We start from the raw sequence: 22,885 nt of genomic DNA on the forward strand, positions 1-22,885 counted from the left end.
ATTGATTCCACTTTCCAAAAAATAGTTATATGGAGGGAAGCTACTTTTAAAGTAAAGTTTTTTCAAAGTTGAGAGAAATGGTATGATTTTGTTTGTAGATTACTTTTCTAATAAATGATTACTTCACTTAACAGCTTTATTTCTGATAAACTTTGTCTTTTCAATATCTTCAGATATTTTTTTAGGATCTTATTTTTAGATTTGTTGTCTTTCCTGTATTGTAACATTCACATAATGTGTAAACATAATAAACATGTTTCTTTCATTGAATATAAATTTGCAAAACATTTTGAAATGAATTGACCATTATTAGTTTCATCTCTGCATCTCTGCCAAGCTACTTGGAAAATCAAACTATTTTTTTTTCTAGTTCATTTTGAAAATACTGATATTTGTTGTTACATATTCTAGGCATTTACACTGTTTGCTACACATTTCCTGGAACTATGTCATATAGAGGTCCTGTATCCTAATGTGGAAAACATGCATTTTGAAGTTCAGCATGTAAAGAACACCTCAAGAAATAAAGAAGCAATCTTGTATACCTACAAATTGTCTAGGGGACTCACAGAAGAAAAAAATTATGGTATTGCATATAGAAAGTATATCTATATAATATCTATTTATTGAAACACTACATATTCTCATAATTCTCCCCTTTACTTAGCTGTCAACGTAAGCAACTTTTCCTGTCATTCTTTTGAGCATTTACATTCTCTAAGACTATATTTTCTATGTCAAGCTCACATTATATATATATCAAGCTTATATTTAAACTTGTATTAATCAGTACCTATGTAGAGTTACAACACATGAAAGCCTCATTTTTCTATTCTTAGAAAAATGTAATGTAGCCTATATTTGCAAGTTATAAATGAATTGAAGATTGTGTATTGCTTACACACTTTTTCAGTAACATCTGTTTTCTTCAGATGCAGGGAACTTGATAATTAAATCTAAAGTCTTAAAAGAGAATGTATTATTACCAAACCATATGATATTTATAAACTTGATTAGATATTTTCTATCTAAAACATTATGTGACATGCGTAAAATCTCATGGATTCAGAAAATTTTCAATTGACCTATAAAGTTTCTAAAATTGTTTTATTTTATTTTATTTTATTTTATTTCATTTCATTTCATTTCATTTCATTTCATTTCATTTCATTTCATTTCATTTCAATTTTTTGAGAGAGAAAGTGCATGCATGTGATTGGGGGAGAGGCAGAGAGATTGGGAAAGAGAATCTTAAGCAGCATGAGCACCCAACAGGAGCCCAATATGGGCTCATTCTCACAACTTTGAGATCATGATCTGACACAAAATCAGGAGTCTGATGCTTAACCGACAAAGCCATCCAGGCATCTCCCTAAAATTATTTTAGCTATGAATGTGATCCTTGTGAGGGGGGGTAAAAGGCATCTTTGTTTTGCTATTTGAAATGGGAAGTCACCTGCATAACTTAGTTTATATCAGATATTTTTACAGGCCTTAATTTCATCTACTAAAATGGAGATAATTATATATATAGGGCCTATGAAGATTAAAGGAATTATCAAATATGAACTGCTTAACATAATGCCCAGGAATTAGTAACTTCTCAGTAAATGTGTTAGTGTTGTTTCTATTGCCTCTTAAGTAGTATATTCAGTAAACTATTAGCACACAGTAAAACGTTTATGTGGCGCTTATACAATAAAATTAAGCTCAGGGAACAGGAGAATACTAGATTGTATTTTGAATTTACATGAAGGCTAGTCATCTACAGTTATATCTTCTGAGAAATCTCTCTCTCTTAATGATCTGCTAAAAAGATGAACATTCAGCTATAGGGTTATCTCTGTGACTAGGATTATCTCTTACCCCTGCAAAGCTCTATCCTTTGATCTTCTATTAACCAACTGCATTTGTGGTTGGAATTCCAATGTTATTATTCAGTTTTTTAATTATCCCTTTTGTTTTCCCTATCATGTTTTCCTGGGTATCTCAGAAGTATGTTGAAAAACAAGTGAACCTCTACTTTGTCATATTTCCCAGACAACTAATTATATCCTAAAATTGGGAAATTGTCATTCAGAACTTTGGAAAACTCAGTTTTGAGAATTGTTAAGTAGTTCAGAAATGCCTACAGAATGGAAGGTTAAAGCTGTGAAGAAAAGATTATTACTGCTCAAGATAAACATAATACCCACAGTAACAATATTGAAATCCCATTGTATGTAATTTTAGGATTAAAAGCTGCAGAGGTGTCATCACTCCCACCATCAATTGTCTTGGATGCCAAAGAAATCACAACTCAAATTACCGGCCAAATTTTGGTAAGAAACTTTTTAGTAATAAGAATTGGTTTTCAAATATTTAATAATTAATAACTAAAAAATTTAAAAAGTCTAATCCTAAGTAAGTTGAACCCTTTTTATTTCCCACAACTTTTTTGGCTTGGTCTATTTCAACCTTTCCCAGCAAACCAATTAATAAGATAGTAGACAAAAATTAAACAGGTCGGTACCTATTATACTTATTGCTACACTAACTTTATGATGAGAAAATAAATCTGTATAAAATAAGTGTTAAAAATAAAAATCACTATGCACCACACTTTCATATCTTCTTAAATAGTTTTTAATACTCTTTTGTCTTTTAACCATATAAGCTGTATAACTCATCATGAAGCAGTTAGGTCTTTCTAATATAAGATATATGATAAAGGTGTTATTTTTTTTCACATTTTTACAGCTGAAGTTCGCAGAGGTTTTGCTAGGAAGCAATAGATTCAACACTGAACTTATATGTGTTATTTCAAAATTTGGAAATCTTTTTTTTTTTTAAGTCAAGTTGCTATATGCTTTAAGAATGCATTGTGTTCCACAAACTAAAAGCTAGGTACATTATGAAATTTTCTTCAGTAGTAACAGTTTCCTTTGTCTTTTGTTCTTTCTTAACCTTTCAATTTTTATTGCATTCCTTCAGTCTCTTGAGCTCCTAGACTGTCTTTATGACCTTACTTGCCTAATCCCTCATTTGAATCCCTTCAGCAATTTTGACAGTGTTGTACTTCTGAAGACCTCTCATTACCTAGTTCCTCAGACTTCATCTTGCCAAATTCCAATTATGACAGGTCTTCTCCAGTTGCCTTATAGGCTTTGGCTTTCCTAATAATGATGCTCTAAATATATTCGAGACAAGCTAATTTTATCTACTGTAAATTCAGATATTCTACCTTTAGTTCAATATTGTACTGGATAGTTTTTACCCCTTTCTTTTATTGATCCCTGTAGAGTTTCTTTACCTTAACTCTTTGAAAACATTTCTACTCTTCCTAAACCCTCAATATCCTCATTGTGTACAGAAAATTTACCTGTGCTTTTTTTTTTTTTAAGTATATTTATTTATTTAGAGAGAGAGAGCATGCAGGGGAGGGGCAGAGAGAGAGGGAGAGAGAGAATCCCAAGTAGGCTTACTGTTGGCAAGCTTTGCCAACAGTACGGAGCCAGATGCGGGGCTTGAACCCACGAACTGTGAGATCATGACCTGAGCCAAAATCAAGAGTCAGGTACTTAACCAACTGAGCCACCCAGGCATCCCCCCCACTTTTTTTTTTTTTAAGTTTATTTCACCTCCTATGCTTTTTGAGAGCCTTGATGAGACCTTGAACTTTTTCTCCTTAAAAACTCTGTTTTGGAATTTGTTTTTTACCTAGTTCTCTTCCTTTCTATCTTAGAGGAAGAGATTACCTTTCAACTTATTTGAAGTTAACTTTTCTACCTTCTTTCCATCTCCAGTAATATAACTTCATCAGTTTCCTTTCTTCTCTCTCTTTTTTTTAAGATTTTATTTTTTACATAATATCTACACCCAATATGGGGCTCCAACTCACAACCCCAAGATCAAGAGTTGCATGCTATACTGACTGAACCCGTCAGGTGCCCCACTTAAAAAAAATTATTTTACTTTTTTAAAGTAATCTCTACATCCAATGTGGGGCTCGAGTTTACAACCCTGAGATTAAGAGTTATATGCTCTACCAACTGAGCCAGCCAGGCACCCCTTGTTTCTTTTGTTTTCTTTGTATCCTTAGTGTTTGTTCACTGGCTTTTCTTTTTTCTTATGAATATGCTTAGGTTTTTTCCTAAGAAATCTTTCTTTTTTACCTTACTTCTCAAATGATATTTCTCTTCTTTGTACTGCCAACTTCTTAAGAGTAATAGCTACGTGCTTCTTCCATTTTCCACTTGCAAACTGGATCTTGTCATCATTCCACTGAAACTTTCTTTTAAATACCAACTGATGATAAACTCTTCCGACCTTTTTTTCACTTCTCATCTTCCCTGGTCTTTCTGTGGTATTTTACACTATCCTTCTTTCACTTTTCATAATTCTTCCCTGTCTTAGCCACTGGGGAACTGTCATCTCTTGGATATCTTCATTCTCCTACCTCTGGTTACCCCTTCTTTCCTTCCTATACCAGTGCTTTAAAAAAAATTTAATGTTTATTTATTTTTGAAAAAGAGACAAAGTGTGAGTGGGAGAAGGGCAGAGACAGAGGGAGACACAGAATCCAAAGCAGGCTCCAGATTCTGAGCTGTCAGCACAGAACCGGATGCAGGGCTCTAACCCAGGAACTGTGAGATCATGACCTGGGCCAAAGTCAGACGTTTAACCGACTGAGCCATCCAGGCACCCTACCGGTACTTTTATCATTCCACTTATTAAATGGAATTGTTCCTAAGATTTTGCCCTTCTTTCTTTGTTTAAAACTGTGTTCTTGGTGAGCTCATCTTTTCCTCAACTTCTGTTTTCACTTCTTTTTGACTTTGAATCTGTATATTTTTTCTTCTTATTTCTTCTTGAAATCTCAATTTATGTTTTCACTCTTTAATAGGACCATAATTAAATATGTCATCTGAAAAATCTTCTCATCTCTTTACGTCCAAATCTCCCAGTGACCCATTAGGATCATCTATGAATCCTTAATCACCTCTCGGTAAGGACCGTGCAGTAGATTCTCTCTCTTTTCCAGTCTATCCTTCTTCTAGCAGATTGACTCCTAAGCATAGCTTTTATCATGTTTCCCTGTTCAGAAGCTTTTGGTTGTTTCTTACCAAATAAAAGTCAAACTGCTCAGCCTAGTGTTAAAAGGCTTCTATGATTATTTCTCAAAATATATAGTCTTAGAATTACCTATGTCAGAGGGCACCTGGGTGGCTCAGTCAGTTAAGGGTCTGGCTCTTGATTTCAGTTCAGATGATGATCTTCGGGTTGTGTGATCAAGCCTCCTCCTATTGGACTCCACACTGGGGATGAAGCCTGCTGAAGATTCTCTCTCCTTCTTCCTTGCATGTGTGCAAGCTCCCACTCTCTCAAATAAATAAATAGATAGATAAATATCTAAAAAAAGAATTACCTTCATCAGAATCACCCATGGTGCTGGGAATCATCTTAGATTTTCAATGATTTCCTGTGGCTTAGGAATTTACATTTTTAAGCAGTCTTCAAATGATTCTTCAACACACTAAAGTTTGTTAATTACTGCTTTATGATCTCCCTTTTTTTACTTCCCCAATCCTACATAACATTTCTCAGTTTAACTATAGCATACATTTCTGCCACATTGAGTTACTTGTCATTCATTCCATCATTTTGACCTGACTGTGTATCGGGATTTTTAACGTGTCTGCTCTAGCTGTTTCCTCTATCCAGAATGCACTTCCTTCTACATTTTTCTATCAAGACTCTTTCCAAATATTCCATCCTATTTAAACTTTTCTTAACCTGAGCTGGAAATGAGTTCTCCTTCCTCTGAGAATTTTGTATCTCTTTCATGAGACTTATCATAATTTCTTAAAGCAGTTGCTTATGAATATGTCTCTTTCACTATAATAATATGTCTCTTTCATTGAGCTTCTTGAGTTCCATTGTCATGTCAGGTAGACATTTTTGTATCCCCCATGACATTAACATGAGGTTTGGGACCTGGAATATAGAGGATAATAGATATTCAGTAACTGTTATTTAAATAGTAAACTGATAGTTGATCATTCAGTATATCACATAGATGGGTGAATAAATGATAATCTTATTTTACCTCATGGAGTTTTATTCTATTAGAGTGAACGAAGAAAAATACCTTGAATTCCTTGCTATTGAAAAAGAGTTGGGGGATTTTATTTCTCTTAGTGAAGGGAAATTCGCTGACTTGCCAATAACAGTTTAAGATTGAAAATGCTAATTCTTCTATCTAGCTCAGGAAACCAGGTGAATGAAGAATTTTCTAGCTGTACTCACAACCCTGAACTAGTTCTCAAAGACTGAATATCTAAAGGCTTTGTAAAGTACTAGAAGATTCCTGTTTTAAACATTGTTTCTTGAGTATTCTTAAGTATAGTTTAAGAATTAAGGCATAATTTCAAGCAGCTATTTATGGTGCTTATTTTCAACATGTAATTTACCCCTCAAGCAGTATTTTGTCTTAGGCTCTAGCAATTTCCATATATGAAATCTCTTGAGGGACAGGCAATTTACTGATGACCCATTCTGTCCACCAGTTTATCTGCTGGGGAATTAAGATAGGAGATAGCAGAGTAGTACTCTTGGGTGACATTTAAAATGAATGCTGCATAGCAATGAGCAGTTATGTTGCATGAGAAATTTGACCTATTTAGCAGAATTTTTTTCATTCAGAAGTGATTTTCAAAAATAAGAATCTGTCCTAAAGTAGTAAATACTCATGAAAAAGTTAATTTTTTCAAAACAATATTTATTTATTTTTTCTGGTATATTTTTTACTAGTTGGATGGAATTGACTTATCCAAAGGAATTAGTTACCTTTGAGTTCTGTATTTCTATGAAGGAAAAGAGAAAATCGCCAGAATTTTAAAATAAAGTCATAGTAACCATATTTTAATTTTTATCTATATTTTTTCAAAAACAGCAAAACCAAAGAAGTACCCCTGAGATGGAAAGACAGAGAGCTGTGTACCATCTAGCCACTAGACTTGTTCAAACTGCTCGAAACTCTCAATTGGATCCAGACAGTTTACGAACATATTTAAGTAATCTCAAAAAGAAGTATGAAACAGATTTTCTCAGAGCTGAACAATTTTCAGGAAAGACTGAAGAATAATAACAATTCACATCATGTACTAATGAAATAATATATCTTAATATGAGGAAACTAGGATTCATTTTTCTCAAGAGCAAGAGAAAATATTTGCTAAATTTTATATTTTAATGGAAAATTACATTATATTAACCTTAGAATTATCATCTATGTATTCTGTGTAAGAAAATATTTGTTATAACTTAACATATTGGAACTATTTAAAGGACTGATTTTTATGTTAGAAGAATGTCAATGTGACATTTTTTCTCATTTGTGAAAATTCATGTTGTTATGTCTTAACTGTATTTATACTTACAAGTTATGCTTTAAATGCTATTATAAATACCTTAGTTTTAAAAAAACACTTTTTTCAGTCTGGAAACTTCTGTGAGTTCTTTTATGCTCTCTTCTGAAGCAGTAAGACCCTATGGCTCAATAATTTCTTAATTACTACCCCCCAAATTCCAACACTGGATGCTTCTGAAGTTTGTTAGGATAATATTGGGAATTTTAAAGTATTCTTTTTGACCGTTCTGAATAGGTCTAAAGGGTGAAAAGAAACAAACAGATATTTTGTAATGCAGAGAATGTTTTTGGAAGGAGTCACCATCACCCACCCTTTCAGTTTTCCAAATACCAGGCATTTGATTTTGTTTTCCAAGTTTTCATTTTTGGCCATCTTTTTTAGGTGAGTAACCAAAGCAGCATAAAGGTAATATTGGTTCATTTGCCTCAGGGAGCATTTTATAGAATATAAAATTTATAGAATATAATTTTATAGAATAAAATTTTATAGAATGTAAAAATTTATAGCATTTTTCCAGAGCATGTGGCTTACACCACTACTTCAGAGTTTACCAGATCATTCTTGTTTCCTAAATGGACAAAAGTAGACGGAAGACCAGCTGTTGTTCAGTAACTGTAAAGAGTAGGGCTGTTGTCTTTTCAAATACCTTATTTCTACAATTCCATCTCACTAGATGACTGACTTACATAATCCCATCCTAAAGGCCCAAGATAGGGAGATTATTCTTTTCTTAGACAATGAAGTATCTGGAATTCAGGGCATACATTCAATAAACTGCAGAATTCATAGTAATTTAGCCCCAAAAATATATTTACAGACTGGTTAGGGCCCTATTTTTTGTCAATGTGTGCATATTTTATACAATTTAATATTTTTGACTTTATTAAATTTTAAGCATTCTAAGTACATACTAGCAGCGAGATATTGAAAAAGTTATAATTTGCTTGGCATACATGCTTGTTTGAAATGTAATTGTAAATTAGTGTTAGTATTTAAATTTGATACATGTTAAACATCCCATTAGACTACTTATATTACCTATTGTCATGTTTTAGAGAGTACCACAATATTTTAATTTGACCATTAGCCATTGTTTTAATTCAGTCTTTGAAATGAATTCTGTTTTATGCAGTCATTCCTAAAAGCAGTTAGATAATTTAGGCTTGCAGCAAATTTCTAAAAGGTACTGAGGATGACAAGGGCGTGGCACATGGTCTGAGAAGAAAAGGAAAGTAATAATAAAAGGCAGAAAGGGAGCAGGCAGTAGGATAAAAAACAGGCAATCAGAGACAAGTACAGAGTATAAAATATGCAGAATATCATTTCCTTAAATGTATTAATTTCCCTTTAGATTTCACCCCAATATTAGATTCCACCAGACTTTTAAGAAATTTTTCATGATTTAGATCTTTTGCTAAAGAAACTGTAGCCAACTGATTAATCCCTTTTATTTTATTTTAGGTTTAGAACACTGAAATAAAAATAGGTTTATATCTTCTTAAAATTAAATTACTTTTTCTTCAGTCATTTTGTGTGTAGCTGAGACATACAAAACAAATTAAATGAAGATATAATTATTATGTTATGGTACTATAGAATAGAAGTGAGTACTAGGGAGACCATCCATTCTTTAATTCTAAGGTCTATTTGCTTTTTTCTTCAGTAACTTTTCACTTTGTCTTTCTCTAAAATTATAGATCATTATCTCATAATCAAGCTTTTTAAGATAAATGTTCATAACGTTGTAGCAAACTCCTTTAATTTCCACCTCAAAGCCATTCTTTTAGTCTGTCCTACCTTTCTCCTCACATAAAGCAGTCTCTTTCAAGTCTAGGGTTAAAGGATGTAGAGTAGAAGAAAATGGCAGCTTATCCTCATGCCTGGGAGTCATGCATTTATTTTTAAATTTACATACAGTAAAGTTAACTCTTTTTTGTATAAAGTTATATGAATTTTAGCATATTTATGGCTTCATGAAATCACTACCATGATCAGTTTCTTCATCAAATACCGAACAATTCCTTCACCTTCACATCATTCCCTTAGTATTGTCCTTTTGTTGTCAAATCCTTCCCTGACCCCTGACTTTAACCCAGCAATCACTGGAAATTAAGCATTCCATCCCAGTAGTTTTGTTTTTTCCTTAATGTCCAACAAATGGAATCCTATAGGATGGAACTTTTTGAGACTGGCTACTTTTGCCCAGCATAATGCATTTTAGAATTTGTCCATGTTGTTGTGCTCTTTTATTGCTGACTAGTATTTCATTATTTATATGTGCCATAGTTTTACCTGTACACTCATTGAAGGACAGTTGGGTTTCCAGTTTTTGGCAATTATGAATTAAACTGTTAAAAAACATTCATGTATAGATTCTTGTGTTAGTGTTGTTTTAATTTACATAGGTTAAATAGGAGTAGAATATGTGTTTAACTTCATAAGAGTTCCCCAAACTGATTTCTAAAGTGGCTGTTCCATTTTGCATTCCCATCAGCTAAGGATGAGAATGTCCCACATGTTCTGTAGCACTTGGTTTTATCAGTTTTTTTTTTAATTTTAGTCATTCCAATAGGTATGTAATTAGATACCTGAGTATCTAGGTGAGTAATATAGGTGAGTAATTAGATTTTAAAGCTATTCTGATAATTCTTTAGCAAGCAAAAACTAGTCTGACCTTTTTAACCAAATTAAATCACTATTTTATATGCTAGTGTTAAAAAAATATTCAAATGTTAATAGTGGTATGTAGTATGAACTTCCTTTGTGCATATTTATGAGCTTAAAATATGCTCAATTATAATTAAATGTACTTTAGTTAAGTGTATAAATTCAATCCTGTAATGCATTTGTACCTCATAGGAATGAAAATGGAAGGAAAGGAAAAACAAATGATCTGGTTATATTGCTACTTTGCTATTTCCATTCTATTCTTTAGAAGTTTAAATCACACAGTTGGTTAGCTATAGGATCAGAATGAATACTCTTTTCCTATAAATTGTCAAAATTTTGATAGTCCCCAGATTGCAAGTAGACAGTGAAAACAGCTACTAAGTGCCATAATCTACTAGAATGGATCCTAAAATACACAGTGATGAGGTGGGAAACAGATTTTAATGGTCAAGAACTATTAAGATATAACTGTGTATGGTAATGGATGGTAACTAGACTTACAGAATAACTCTGTCATATACCAGAAACTAATATAATGTTTTATGTCAATTACACCTTGATTAAAAAGAAAACTGTGAAGGGTCTGAGATTTTTACCTTACTTACAAAGTAGCAGTTTAGCTTATGACAATTTTGTGTTTGCTGTCAGAAGACAAAAGATTTTTGGCTCAGAAACAAAAGACTTTATTGCTAATGGCACATGATGCAGCATGAGCTTCATGTTTGTGTTGGTTCCAGGTATCCCCATCTTCTAAGACATGAAGTGGTCTGGTTAGATATGTACACAGGGGATTTATACTATGGCTGAGAAACTCCAAGCTAGGGAAACTCTTTTATAATGAGCTTCTAGCAAACCTGCTCAACCTTTTTTTTCCAGAGGAAGACATTACCTTTGTTATACTAGACACTGAGCAAACCTGCCTCTGTTCAGAGAGAGACGCTGTCTCTATCTTCCAAGGGTGTTTATTACACACACATCCGTAAAAAGGTAGTCAAGTATAAGGCAGGTAATACCTCTGCTCATAAGACAGGCAGAAACATGAGAGACCCATGGAGAATTGTCTCCCAGTTTTCTTCTGTGTGTTGCAGCAGTTTGACCACATAGTTATACAGAGAAAAGTCTAGTATCCTCCACACTCAAAAATAAATAAGCTAAAAAATACTGCAGAATACATTTATTTTTTAAAGTTAAATTTCTTTGTAACCAAAGAACATACAGATTTAATTAATATTTTCGTTCTGACATCATATTGGATAAAAATTATTCTTTGCTTTCTTTATACCAAATTCCATATAGTTTGGGGGTGGGTGAAATGGGTAAATATAGTAAAAAGGTACAAATTTCCAAGTATAAAATAAATAAGTCCTGGGGATGTAATATATAGAATGGTGACTATGGTTAATAATTATTGCATATTTGAAAGTGGCTAAGAGTAGATCTTAAGTGTTCTCATCACAAGAAAAAAAAATTGTAACTATGTATCATGATGAATGTTAACTAGACTTATTATGGTGACCATTTTGTGATATATCCATATATTGAATTATGTTATATACCTGAAAGTAATCTAATGTTATATGTCAATTATATCTCAATTAAAAATATACTACTGGTATAGTATTTAGAAGTATCACATACCAAACACCAAAGCTCAATATTGTTATTTGAGTCTAGTTATTTCTAAATATTACACATTTCTATCATCTTGTTCCTGACCCCCACCCTTTATTGGCTAATTCTTCACCTCGTATTTTTTGTGACAAAAAAGGAATCATAGCTTAATTTCCTTGACTATTCCCTACTACCAAGCACAATATTTTATTTGCAAAGGAATTTAATAAATACTTGTTGATAGGAATGCACAATATAAAATATTACCTAGCTTAGAAGATACTAAGCATAGAAGCTTCAGAATATTAATATGACCAAAATTTCCGTAAATAACAAGAATGATTTTTTTTTAATGTTTATTTATTTTAGACAGAGACAGAGCACAAGCAGGGAAGGGGCAGAGAGAGAGGGAGACACAGAATCGGAAGCAGTCTCCAGGCTCTGAGCTGTCGGCACTGAGCCCGACGTGGGGCTCAAACTCACGAACTGTGAGATCATGACCTGAGCTGAAGTCGGACGCTCAACCAACTGAGCCACCCAGGCACCCCACAAGAATGATTTTTAAGAACAGATTAAAAAGGTAAATCTAAAATATAACAAAAAACATATAATTTGTTCCACTATATAGAAAGGTAGAGCCATATATTGATTTAAAGTTGATTTATTTAGGGTGTCATGTGAAATTATATTTATAAAGAGTGTGAATGGGGGAAAAGGGAAGAGAAAAAGGGGGGTGAGAGAGAGAAAGAGAGAGAAAGAGAGAGAGAGGGAGAGAATCCCAAGCAGGCTTCACGCCCTGTGCGGAGGCCAAATTGGGGCTCGATCCCATGTCTCTGGGATCCTAACCTGAGCCAAAATCATGAGTCAGATGCTCAACCGATTGAGCCACCCAGGCACCCCAAAATTCTATTTCCTTTTTTTTAAATGTCCATTTATTTTTGAGACAGAGAGTGCAAGCAGGGAGGGGCAAAGAGAGGGAAATAGAGGATCAGAAGCAGGCTCTGTGCTGAAAGTAGACAGCCTGATGCAGGGCTCAAACTCATGAACTGTGAGATCATGACCTCAGCCAGAGTCAGGTGCTTAACCAACTGAGCCACATAGGCGACCCTCTAATGGAATATTCAGTGCAATAAGAATTTATATGAAGTTAATAGTTTATTAACTTCTAAACCATACAATGGTGAGTACCTTAAAGAATTCAGGACACAGATGTGTATTAACTTTCTAAATTCAGGTAGTTCTGCAGACGAACTGGTATTAGAAGTGAAAATATTCCATTTGGGAGCATATTGTTGGTCAATAGTTGAGCCCTGATGGTTATTCTGCAAAGATGTAATAGTTCACATGGATCTTTGTATCTTGTTGAAGGAATGTAGTCCAGCCAGTTAGAAATAATTGGACGTCTTCCTAAACTTAGTTGTGTCTGAAGAAAGGAGAGATATTTTAATTTTGTAACATTAATCATTGGTTAGTTCAAATTATCAATATTTTTATTTTGTATTTAAATTCAGAAAATAGGGGTGCTTCGTGGCTCAGTTGGTTAAACATCCAACTTCAGCTCAGGTCATGATCTGACCTGAGTCAGTTCGTGAGTTCGGGCCCTGTGTCGGCCTCTGTACTGACAGCTCAGGGCCTGGAGCCTGCTTCTGATTCTGTGTCTCCTTCCCCTCAGCTACCTCCCTTGCTCACACTTTGTCTCTGTCTCAAAAATAAATAAAGATTAAAATAGAAATATATTTTAAATTTATATAACCCTTATATTTTTTCCAAAGCATTTTTCCAAAGTATTTTTATTCCCATTTTACTCTCACAATGATATATAAAGTTTAAATAATATGTCTAAGGACACAAAACATAATTTCTTACAACTATGAATCTGTGTATGTTTTTCATTTTAGACAAATCACACACTTAAGTTTTATCAGCTTTTCCTTCCAGAGTAGTGTTGTCAACTTGGCTATACACTGAATTATCTAGGGGATTTTAAAATATACCAACACTGAGATTTTACTCCAGAAATATTGATTCAGTTCATCTAAGGTTGGGTACAAACAACAGAAATTCTAAAAGTCCCCTTAGGTGATTCTATTGTAGAATACTGCTAAACCATGAGAAGTCCTGATAGGAGGCTTAACAAAATGAAACGATACATTTTTAAGTTTTAGTTAGGATATCCCTTTTAAAGATTTACTCCTAGAAGTCAAATGCTAATGCGGTTGACTTAAGAGTAAAAGATATTGCTGTATTACAGAGAGATTTCTCCAATAGAACCTACACCCTACAGACTATATGGTACTTTTATTTAAAAGATATATAAGGGGCACCTCAGCGGCTCAGTCGTTTGAGCGTCCAACTTCAGCTCAGGTCATGCTCTCACAGTTCTTGAGTTCAAGCCCCACGTCAGGCTCTGTGCTGACAGCTCAGAGCCTGGAGCCTGCTTTGGATTCTGTGTCTCCCTCCCTCTCTGCCCCTAACCCACTCACATTCTGTCTCTGTCTCTCTCAAAATTAAATAAACATTAAAAATAAATAGAAGATATATAATATTTTATTATCTATTCAATAATCAGCTAATTAAAGAACGGTATATGCTTAGCACTGAGCTCCATGCTTGGGATCATTGCTAAGGTATGCAAAATAGTCTCTGCTTATAAAACTGAGGGATAGATATTTTTTAAAAAAAATTTTAATGTTTATTTTTGAGAGAAAAAGCACACATGTGGGGGGGGGAGGTGGGGAGGGACAGAGGCAGAGGCAGACAGAGAATCCGAAGCAGGCTCCACCTTGTCAGCACAAAACCAACATGGGGCTCAGACCCATGAACGGTGAGATCATGACCTGAGCCAACGTCAGATGCTCAGCCAACTGAGCCACTCAGACACCCCGAGGGACAGATATTTTCAGTTGCACAAATATTTTAAGCCTTTATATTTTTATTTCTCAGCATATGATTGTGAAAAAAAAATCTCTCATTTTAAAATATTCTTCAAAATGGTCTATTAAATTTTTATTTTATTGTGTTAAGACATAGAAATCCTAATGAACACAGGTTGTTATGTAATTAGAATGTAATAATATGTACCTACTTAGTAACTACTAAAACTATAGATTTAACTTTTTAAATGATTTCATATTTAGAAGACAAAATTGTAAAATAAAGGGCTAAAATTATTTCATATTTAGAAGACAAAATTATGAAATAAAGGACTAAGGTCTGAGATAATTCAGATTTTACCTATTTTTAATTTAAAAGCCTACACTCAATGATTAATCTTTCACTGGATATAGTTCATAGATTAGAAATTAACTTCATTCTTGTCTCACAACTTAATCTTAAAATTGATCAATATTTGAGCCCACATGCAAAGAACAGTATTTTGCTTACCTCTATTTCCCTAATTGAAATGGCAGAAAGCACTCTGGAACATAGCTGTAAACATGTTTTGGCATCTTCCTGGATGTCTACTAATTCATGATCAACCATTATTCTTACTCTTGAAGGGTAGAGCAATATTGTTATCACAATGTTGATAGGGTTTTTTTCTCTTTCTAAGATTCCATATTGCAGGAGTATTTTTAAGATAGTAGATTGTCTTGTCTGAGCTACATAGAGTAGAGGTGTAATACCACTTAGTGGGCTTGGACAGTATACTGGTGTGAAAGTTCTGTGAATCAAACAAACAAAAACTTCATTGAATACAGAATTAAGAAACGTGGTAAACATTTTTTCTTAACAGTAATGGGAAAATAATAATATTATCTTAAGTATTAAATGTCTTAAATAACTTTTAATGTAACTTTACCCTTATGTATGACTTAAAAATATATTTATTTATTTTGAGAGAGAGAGAATCCCAAGCAGGCTCTGCACTGACAGAGCTGTATCTCATGAGCCATTAAATGATCATGACCTGAGCCAAAATCAACCTGGACCCTTAACCGACAGAGCCACCCAGGCGCCCCTACCTTAATGTATGTCTTAACAAGGGTTTTTCACTCTATGAATCTAGACCAAACTGTAAATTAAAAAATGAGAAAATCCTTATTACACATTTAAACTTTGAACTTGTAAAAACAAACAAAAAAAGATTTAAATGTGTGGAAAGTGTTTACTTTTAGTAATAGCAATTTTGTTTCTCATTGGAGAAATCCATTGTTACTAGAACCAGTATTATAAAAGTCATGTAGCTCTGGAAAATTTAAAACAGAAAAGGGAAAAAGGCTTTTTTAAAATTTCACTTTATTAAAACAACACAATTTTTTTGTTTGCTTTTCTTCTGGATCATATATCAGTCGTGAATTGGGTTTGGGGATTAGATGAGAAAAGAGTAAGTGCAATTACCTTAATTCTATTTTTTTTATTCACTTTATTTTGAGAGCGGGGCGGAGAGAGAGGGAGGGAGGGAGGGAGGGAGCGATGCAGAATCCCAAGCAGGCTCTGCACTGCATGGAGCCTGACTCAGGGCTTGAACCAACAAACTGTGACATCATCATCTGAGCCGAAATCAACATTTCGAAATCAGACATTTAACCAACTTAGCCACCTATGTATCCCCTATTTTTTTTTCTTTAATAAAATTAGAGTTGGTAATTGCAGGTAGGTTGAAGCAATGAAAGTTTTATTTATTTTTTTCTAATTTGAGGTAGTCTTTGCAATTCTTTCAGTTAATGGACATTTATGTTTGCTAATCAATTGGTCTCTATATGTAGATAGGACATGGTATAACCAACTACAGGGGATTTTATATATTTGTTTAAAGTTTATTTGGAGAGTGTAAGTGCATGCTAGAGGGGGAGGGGCAGAGAAAGAGGGAGAGAGAGAATCACAAGCAGGCTCCCCAGTGTCAGTGCAGAGCCAGACTCGGGGTTTGATTTTATGAACCTCAAGATCATGATCTGAGTTGAAACTAAAAGTCAGGTGCTTAATGCACTGAGCCAGCCAGGCACCCCCACAGGGGATTTTATATTATCAAGCCTTGATTTGGCCAAATAAAAATAACTTATAGGACTAAAGAAATGGAAATTTCATTCATGATCTTTTGTCTCTGGAATTCTCTTGATTGGTCTAATAAAATACTAATATGTTTTGCAGAACAGCATATAAACTATAAATACTGGTTTTGGACAACTATGTAGAGCAAGGAAAGCATTATTCAAAATGAGGAACTTTAAGATTGCATGTACTTAATAAGGGAGGCAACATGGTATAATGTGGTAGACAATGGAGATTTAAGGGTTCTAGATTTTAGGTTTTGATTCTCCTAACTAGCTCTATGGTGTTGGGTCAGTCCACCTCCCTGAGTCTTAGTTTTCTTATGCATTTATGTATTCATTTGTTCATGATTAATCTATTCAACACTTGATTTTCCAGAGTGTACTGAGTACTAGATATACAGAGATGAAAGTTACAGTCCTTCATATCAAGATGCTTATCATAGTCTAGTAAGGAAAATGGATAAATAATTCAATAATACAACACAAAATGATAATTGCTAGGATAGAAACATTCTTGTGTGCTATAAAAGCGCTGAAGGGGAGCACTCTACCTGGAATAACAATTATTTATAGGTTATCCTGGAGCGAAGATTTGAAGGATTAGTGGGTATTTATCAATGAAAAGATTGGAAGGAATGTTTCATTTATAAGCATAAAGCAACACTGGAGGATTATCATACCTGAACTAACTGTATAAAATGAATGTTTTGTGTTTGATAAGTTCTCTGGTTGAAGTGTGTTTAGAAGTCCTAAATACCTCCCTTGTAGTAATTCCCAAGGAGCTCCAGGAGAACCATTTGAAAATCACTAGACCAACCAGTTCATCTCCAAAGCTTCACTGAGTCTTGAAATGCCAAGATTTTGTGATTTAAAAAAATAGTGTGGTGTAGTAGAGAGTAGTATATTAGAAATTAAAGAGTGGATGGGGCGCCTGGGTGGCTCAGTCGGTTGGGTGGTCGACTTCGGCTCAGGTCATGATCTCGCGGTCCGTGGGTTCGGGCCCCGCGTTGGGCTCTGTGCTGACAGCTTGGAGCCTGGAGCCTGTTTCGGATTCTGTGTCTCCCTCTCTCTGCCCCTCCCCTGTTCATGCTCTGTCTCTCTCTGTCTCAAAAATAAATTAAAAAAAAAACGTTAAAAAAAAAAAGAGTGGGTTTTTGCTGTAACTCTGACAGTGATACTGAATGTATGCTTCTAAGTTCTGTATGTAAATGTGCGCAGGGAATCATCTCCAGATCAGTATTGCCCTGGACATCTCATCTTTTTCACACATACTTCCAATATGTATCTCAATTGAGCTCCTAAACTACTTCTCCTTCTGCGTTCCCTACCTTGCTTATTGGTACTCACTTTCCCAAAACTATTGCATGCATCTTTTTCACATTGATTTGTATGCTCTTGCCCTCCCTTTTCAATTCTGGGACAAGTCTTGCTCATCGTATAAGACTCTAATAAACTCTTGTGAAGATTTCTTTGATGACCTAACCTTCCTCTTTATGTGACACTTTGTATATCCTCCATTAAGCCCATATCATTTTGGACAACTTGTTTAATGTCTCTAATCTTTCATTTTCTCATCTTCAAAATAAATAGGTAAGCAAGATGAGCAAAAAAATTAAATCTTCACAAAGGCAACAATTTTTTGTCTGGTTAATCCACTATTATATCCCAAAATTCCTATAATCTTACCCTAGAGTAGACATTTAAATATTTATTAATTGATTTTTTACTATTATTCAGAAATATATATATATATATATATAATTAAATTTATTTGGTGGTTTCTGGATCTAACAAGACTTTTAGTGAGGCACAATTATTGCCATTTTTCAAAGACAATCTGATTTATTCATCTTGCTCTTTTTTTAAATCTTTTTTGATGAAGTATAATTGATATATAACATCATATTAGTTTCAGGTCTACAAAATAATTATTCAATATTTGTATACATTGTGAAATGAATATCACAATAAGTCTAGTTACCATCTGTCCTCATGAAAAGTTATAAAAATTTTTTTCTTGTGATGAGAACTTTGAAGATCTACTCTCAGCAACTTTCAAACATGTGATAAAATATTATTGACTATAGTAATCATGTTATAAGTTACATTGTCATGAGTTATTTATTTTAAGCTGGAAGTTTATACTTCTTGACCCCCTTACCCATTACACCTACCCCTAACCCCTCTTCACTCTAGCAACCATCAACCTGTTCTGTGTCTATAAGTTTTATTTGCATGTTTGATTTGTTTTTTAGATTCTGTATTTAAGTGAAATCATATGGTATTTGTCTTTCTCTAACTCATTTCACTTAGCATAATACCCTCAACGTCATTCCATGTTGTTGCAAATGACAAGATTTCATTCTTTTTTATGTCTGAGTCATATTTCTTTTTTTTTTTTTAATTTTTTTTCAACGTTTTTTATTTATTTTTGGGACAGAGAGAGACAGAGCATGAACGGGGGAGGGGCAGAGAGAGAGGGAGACACAGAATCGGAAACAGGCTCCAGGCTCTGAGCCATCAGCCCAGAGCCTGACGCGGGGCTCGAACCCACGGACCGCGAGATCGTGACCTGGCTGAAGTCGGATGCTTAACCGACTGCGCCACCCAGGCGCCCCTGTCTGAGTCATATTTCAATGTGTGTGTGTGTGTATCACATCTTTTTTTTTTAAATTTTAGTTAATTAGCATACAGTGGACTACTGGCCCCTTAGGAGTAGAATTCAGTAATTCATCACTTACATACAGCATCCAGTGCTCATCATCACAGCAAGTGTCTTCCTTAGTACCCATCACCCATCTAGCCCATCTCCCACCCACTTCCCTCTGTCAACCCATAGTTTGTTCTCTGTCATTAAGAATCTCTTGTGGTTTATTTCCCTCTCTTCTCTTCCCCCCAACTTCCCTTATGTTCATCTGTTTTGTTTCTTAAATTCCACATATAAGTGAAATCATATGGTATTTATCTTTCTCTGATTTATTTCACTTAGCATAGCTAGCTCCATCCACATCATTGCAAATGGCAAGATTTCATTCTTTTTGATGGATGAGTAATATTCCATTATCTATCTATGTATCTATATTTTCTATATCTATGTATCTATATATCTGTATATCTATTTCTCATATTCTTTATCCATTCATCAATTGATGGACATTTGGGCTCTCTCCATAGTTTGGCTATTGTTGATAATGCTGCTATAAACATTGGGGTGCATGTACCCTTCAGATCTGTATTTTTGTATCCTTTGGGTAAATACCTAATGGTACAATTGCTGGATCATAGGGTAGTTCTATTTTTAGTGTGCTTTTTGTTTGTTTGTTTGTTTTAAGTTTATTTATTTTTGAGAGAGAGAGAGAGAGACAGATGAGCAGGGGAGTGGCAGAGAGAGGGGAGAAAGAGAATTCCAAGAAGGATCCGCACTGTCATCATGGAGTGTGATATGGGGCTCATGACCTGAGCCAAATCAAGAATCAGATGCTCAACTGAGTCACCCAGGCACCCCTTTTTTAGTTTTTTGAGGGACCTCCATGCTATTCTCCAAAGTGTACCAGTTTGCATTTCTACCAACAGTGTAAGAGGGTTCCCCTTTCTCTGCATCCTCACCAACACCTGTTGTTTCTCGTGTTGTTAATTTTTGCCATTCTGACATGTGTGAGATGCTATCTCATGGTTTTGATTTGTGTTTCCCTGATGATGAGTGATGTTGAGCATCTTTTCATGTGTCTGTTAGCCATCTGGATGTCTTCTTTGGAAAAGTATCTATTCATATACTAACCCATTTCTTAACTGGGTTATTTGGTTTTTGGGTGTTGAGTTGTAAGTTCTTTATAGATTTGGGATACTAAGCCTTTATCAGATAAGTTGTTTGCAAATATTTTCTCCCATTCCATAGGCTGCCTTTTAGTTTTGTTGATTGTTTCCTTTGCTATGCAGAAGCTTTTTATCTTAATGAAGTCCCAGTAGCCCAATAGTTCATGTTTGCTTTTATTTTCCTTGCCTTTGGCAATGTGTCTAGTAAGAAGTTGCTGTGACCAAGGTCAAAGAGGTCACTGCTGGTGTTCTCTAGTATTTTGATGGTTTCTTGTCTCACATTTAGGTCTTTCATCCATTTTGAATTTATTTTTCTGTATTCATTACTTACATACAGCATCCAGTGCTGAAAGTGTTCCACTTTCATTGTTCTACATGTCAGTGTCCAGTTCTCCTAACACCATTTGTTGAAGAGACTCTTTTTCTTTTGTATGTTATTTCGTGCTTTGTTGAAGAGTAGGTGACTGTATAGTTGTGGGTCCATTTCTGAGTTTTCTATTATGTTCCATTGACCCACGTGTCTGTTTTTGTGCCAGTACCATACTCTCTTGATGACTACAGCTTTGTAATATAGCTTGAAATCTGGAATCCTGAAGCCTCCAGTTTTGTTTTTCTTTTTCAGGATTGCTTTGGCTTCAGGGTCTTTTGAATATATCTCCTTTATCCATTCATCCATCGATAGACATTATGTTGTTTCTATATGTTGGCTATTGTAAATAATACTGTCATGAACAAAGGGGTGCATGTATCTTTTTGAATTTGGGTTTTTGTTTTGTTTTGTTTTTTCAGGTAAATACCCAGAAGTAGAATTGCTGGATCCTATGGCAGTTCTATTTTTAATTTTTTCAGGAACCTCCATATGTTTTCCATAGTGGTTGCACCAATTTTCATTCCCACCAATACTGCATAAGAGGTTTCCTTTTCTTTATATCCTTGACAACACTTGTTAATTTTTGTCTTTTTGATAACAGCCATTCTGACAGGTGTGAAATGATATCTCATAGTTTTGATTTGCATTTCCCTGATTACTGTTGTTGAGCATCTTTTCATGTGCCTATTAGTCATCTGTATATCTTTTGAAAAATGTTTCTTCAGATCCTTTGCCCATTTAAAAATTTTTTTTAATGTTTATTATTATTTTTTTAACTGGGAGAGAGAGAGAGAGAGAGAGAGAGAGCGAGCGAGCAAGCAGGGGAGGGGCTGGGGAGAGAGAAACACCGAATCCCAAGCAGACTCCAGGCTTTGAGCTGTCAGCACAGAGCCTGACCCAGGGCTTGAATGAGCTGTGAGATCATGACCTGAACTGAAGTCGGATACTTAACTGACTGAACCTCCCAGGTACCCAATCCTTTACCTCTTTTTAATACAATTTTTAAAAATTGAGTTGAATGAGTTCTTTATATATTTTGGATAATAACCCCTTATCAGATATATCATTTGCAAGTATTTTTTCCTATTCAGTGGGTTACCTTTTTGTTTTATTGATGATTTGCTTCACTATGCAGAAGCTTTTTAGCTTACTTTTGCTTTTGTTGCTACTGTCTTTGGAGTCAGATTGTAAAAAATATTGCCAAGAATAATGTCAAGGAAATTACTGCCTGTGTTTTCTTCTAGGAGTTTTGTGGTTTCTGGTCTTACATTCAGGTTTTTAATCAATTTTGAGTTAATTTTTGTGTGTAGTGTAAGACAGTGGTCCAGTTTCATTCTTTTGTGTCTGACCAGTTTTCCCAACATCATTTATTGAAGAAACTATCATTTCCCATTATATAGTCTTGTCTCCTTTTTCATAAAATTAATTAACTATATATGCATGGGTTTATTTCTGGGCTCTCTCTTTTGTTCCATTGATGTATGTGTCTGTGTTTATGATAATGCCATACTGTTGTGATGTGATTATTATCTTTTTAATAATAGTTTGAAATCTGGGAGCATGATGCATCCAGTTTTTTTTTTCTTTTTCAAGGCCACTTTCACTATTCAAGATCTTTTCTGGTTCAATACAAATTTTAGAGTTGTTCTAATTCTGTGAAAAATGATATTCAAATTTTGATAGGGATCATATTGAATCTGTAGATTACCATATGAACATTTTGATAATATTGATTCTTCTAATCCATAAGCACAGAGTATCTTTCCACTTATTTGTATCTTCTTCAGTTTCTATCATCAGTGTCTTATAGTTTTCAGAGTACAGATCTTTCACCACCTTGGTTAAATTTATTTCTAGGTATTTTATTCTTTTTGAAGCAGTTGTAAATGAGATTGTTTTCTTAATTTGTTTTGCTGATGGTTCATTGTCAGTATTTAAAACTGCAACAGATTTTTGTGTATTGATTTTATACATGGCAACTTTACTGAGTTTATTAGTTTTAACTACTTTGGTGG

General features: G+C 34.3%; 2 protein-coding genes across 6 annotated transcripts in view; one reads left to right on the top strand and one right to left on the bottom strand.

Moving 5' to 3' along the window:
* MSH4 (mutS homolog 4) overlaps nucleotides 1-9,783 on the top strand; it is a 90,898-nt gene extending 81,115 nt beyond the window's left edge. For 3 of the 4 annotated variants that reach the window (XM_045036025.1, XM_011284928.4, XM_045036026.1), the window contains 3 exons: nucleotides 412-586; nucleotides 2,233-2,321; nucleotides 6,935-9,783. In XM_045036025.1, the coding sequence (XP_044891960.1) occupies nucleotides 412-586; nucleotides 2,233-2,321; nucleotides 6,935-7,126 (456 nt within the window). In that variant the 3' untranslated portion in view covers nucleotides 7,127-9,783. Of the gene's footprint in view, nucleotides 1-411; nucleotides 587-2,232; nucleotides 2,322-4,885; nucleotides 4,988-6,934 lie in introns of all 4 variants that reach the window. The other variant, XR_006584412.1, reaches the window with a different exon arrangement.
* The window catches only part of ASB17 (ankyrin repeat and SOCS box containing 17), a 70,700-nt gene that overhangs the window by 36,766 nt on the left and 11,049 nt on the right, over nucleotides 1-22,885 (bottom strand). Inside the window, exons 2-3 of one of the 2 annotated variants that reach the window (XM_003990239.5) lie at nucleotides 15,078-15,357; nucleotides 12,830-13,116 (exon numbers count right to left, since the gene is read on the bottom strand). In XM_003990239.5, coding sequence (XP_003990288.1) covers nucleotides 12,910-13,116; nucleotides 15,078-15,357 — 487 coding nt within the window. In that variant the 3' untranslated portion in view covers nucleotides 12,830-12,909. Of the gene's footprint in view, nucleotides 1-12,829; nucleotides 13,117-15,077; nucleotides 15,358-22,885 lie in introns of those variants that run through there. The other variant, XR_006584413.1, reaches the window with a different exon arrangement.

The sequence above is a fragment of the Felis catus genome, chromosome C1 (genome assembly GCF_018350175.1).
Source record: "Felis catus isolate Fca126 chromosome C1, F.catus_Fca126_mat1.0, whole genome shotgun sequence".
Lineage (NCBI taxonomy): Eukaryota > Metazoa > Chordata > Mammalia > Carnivora > Felidae > Felis > Felis catus.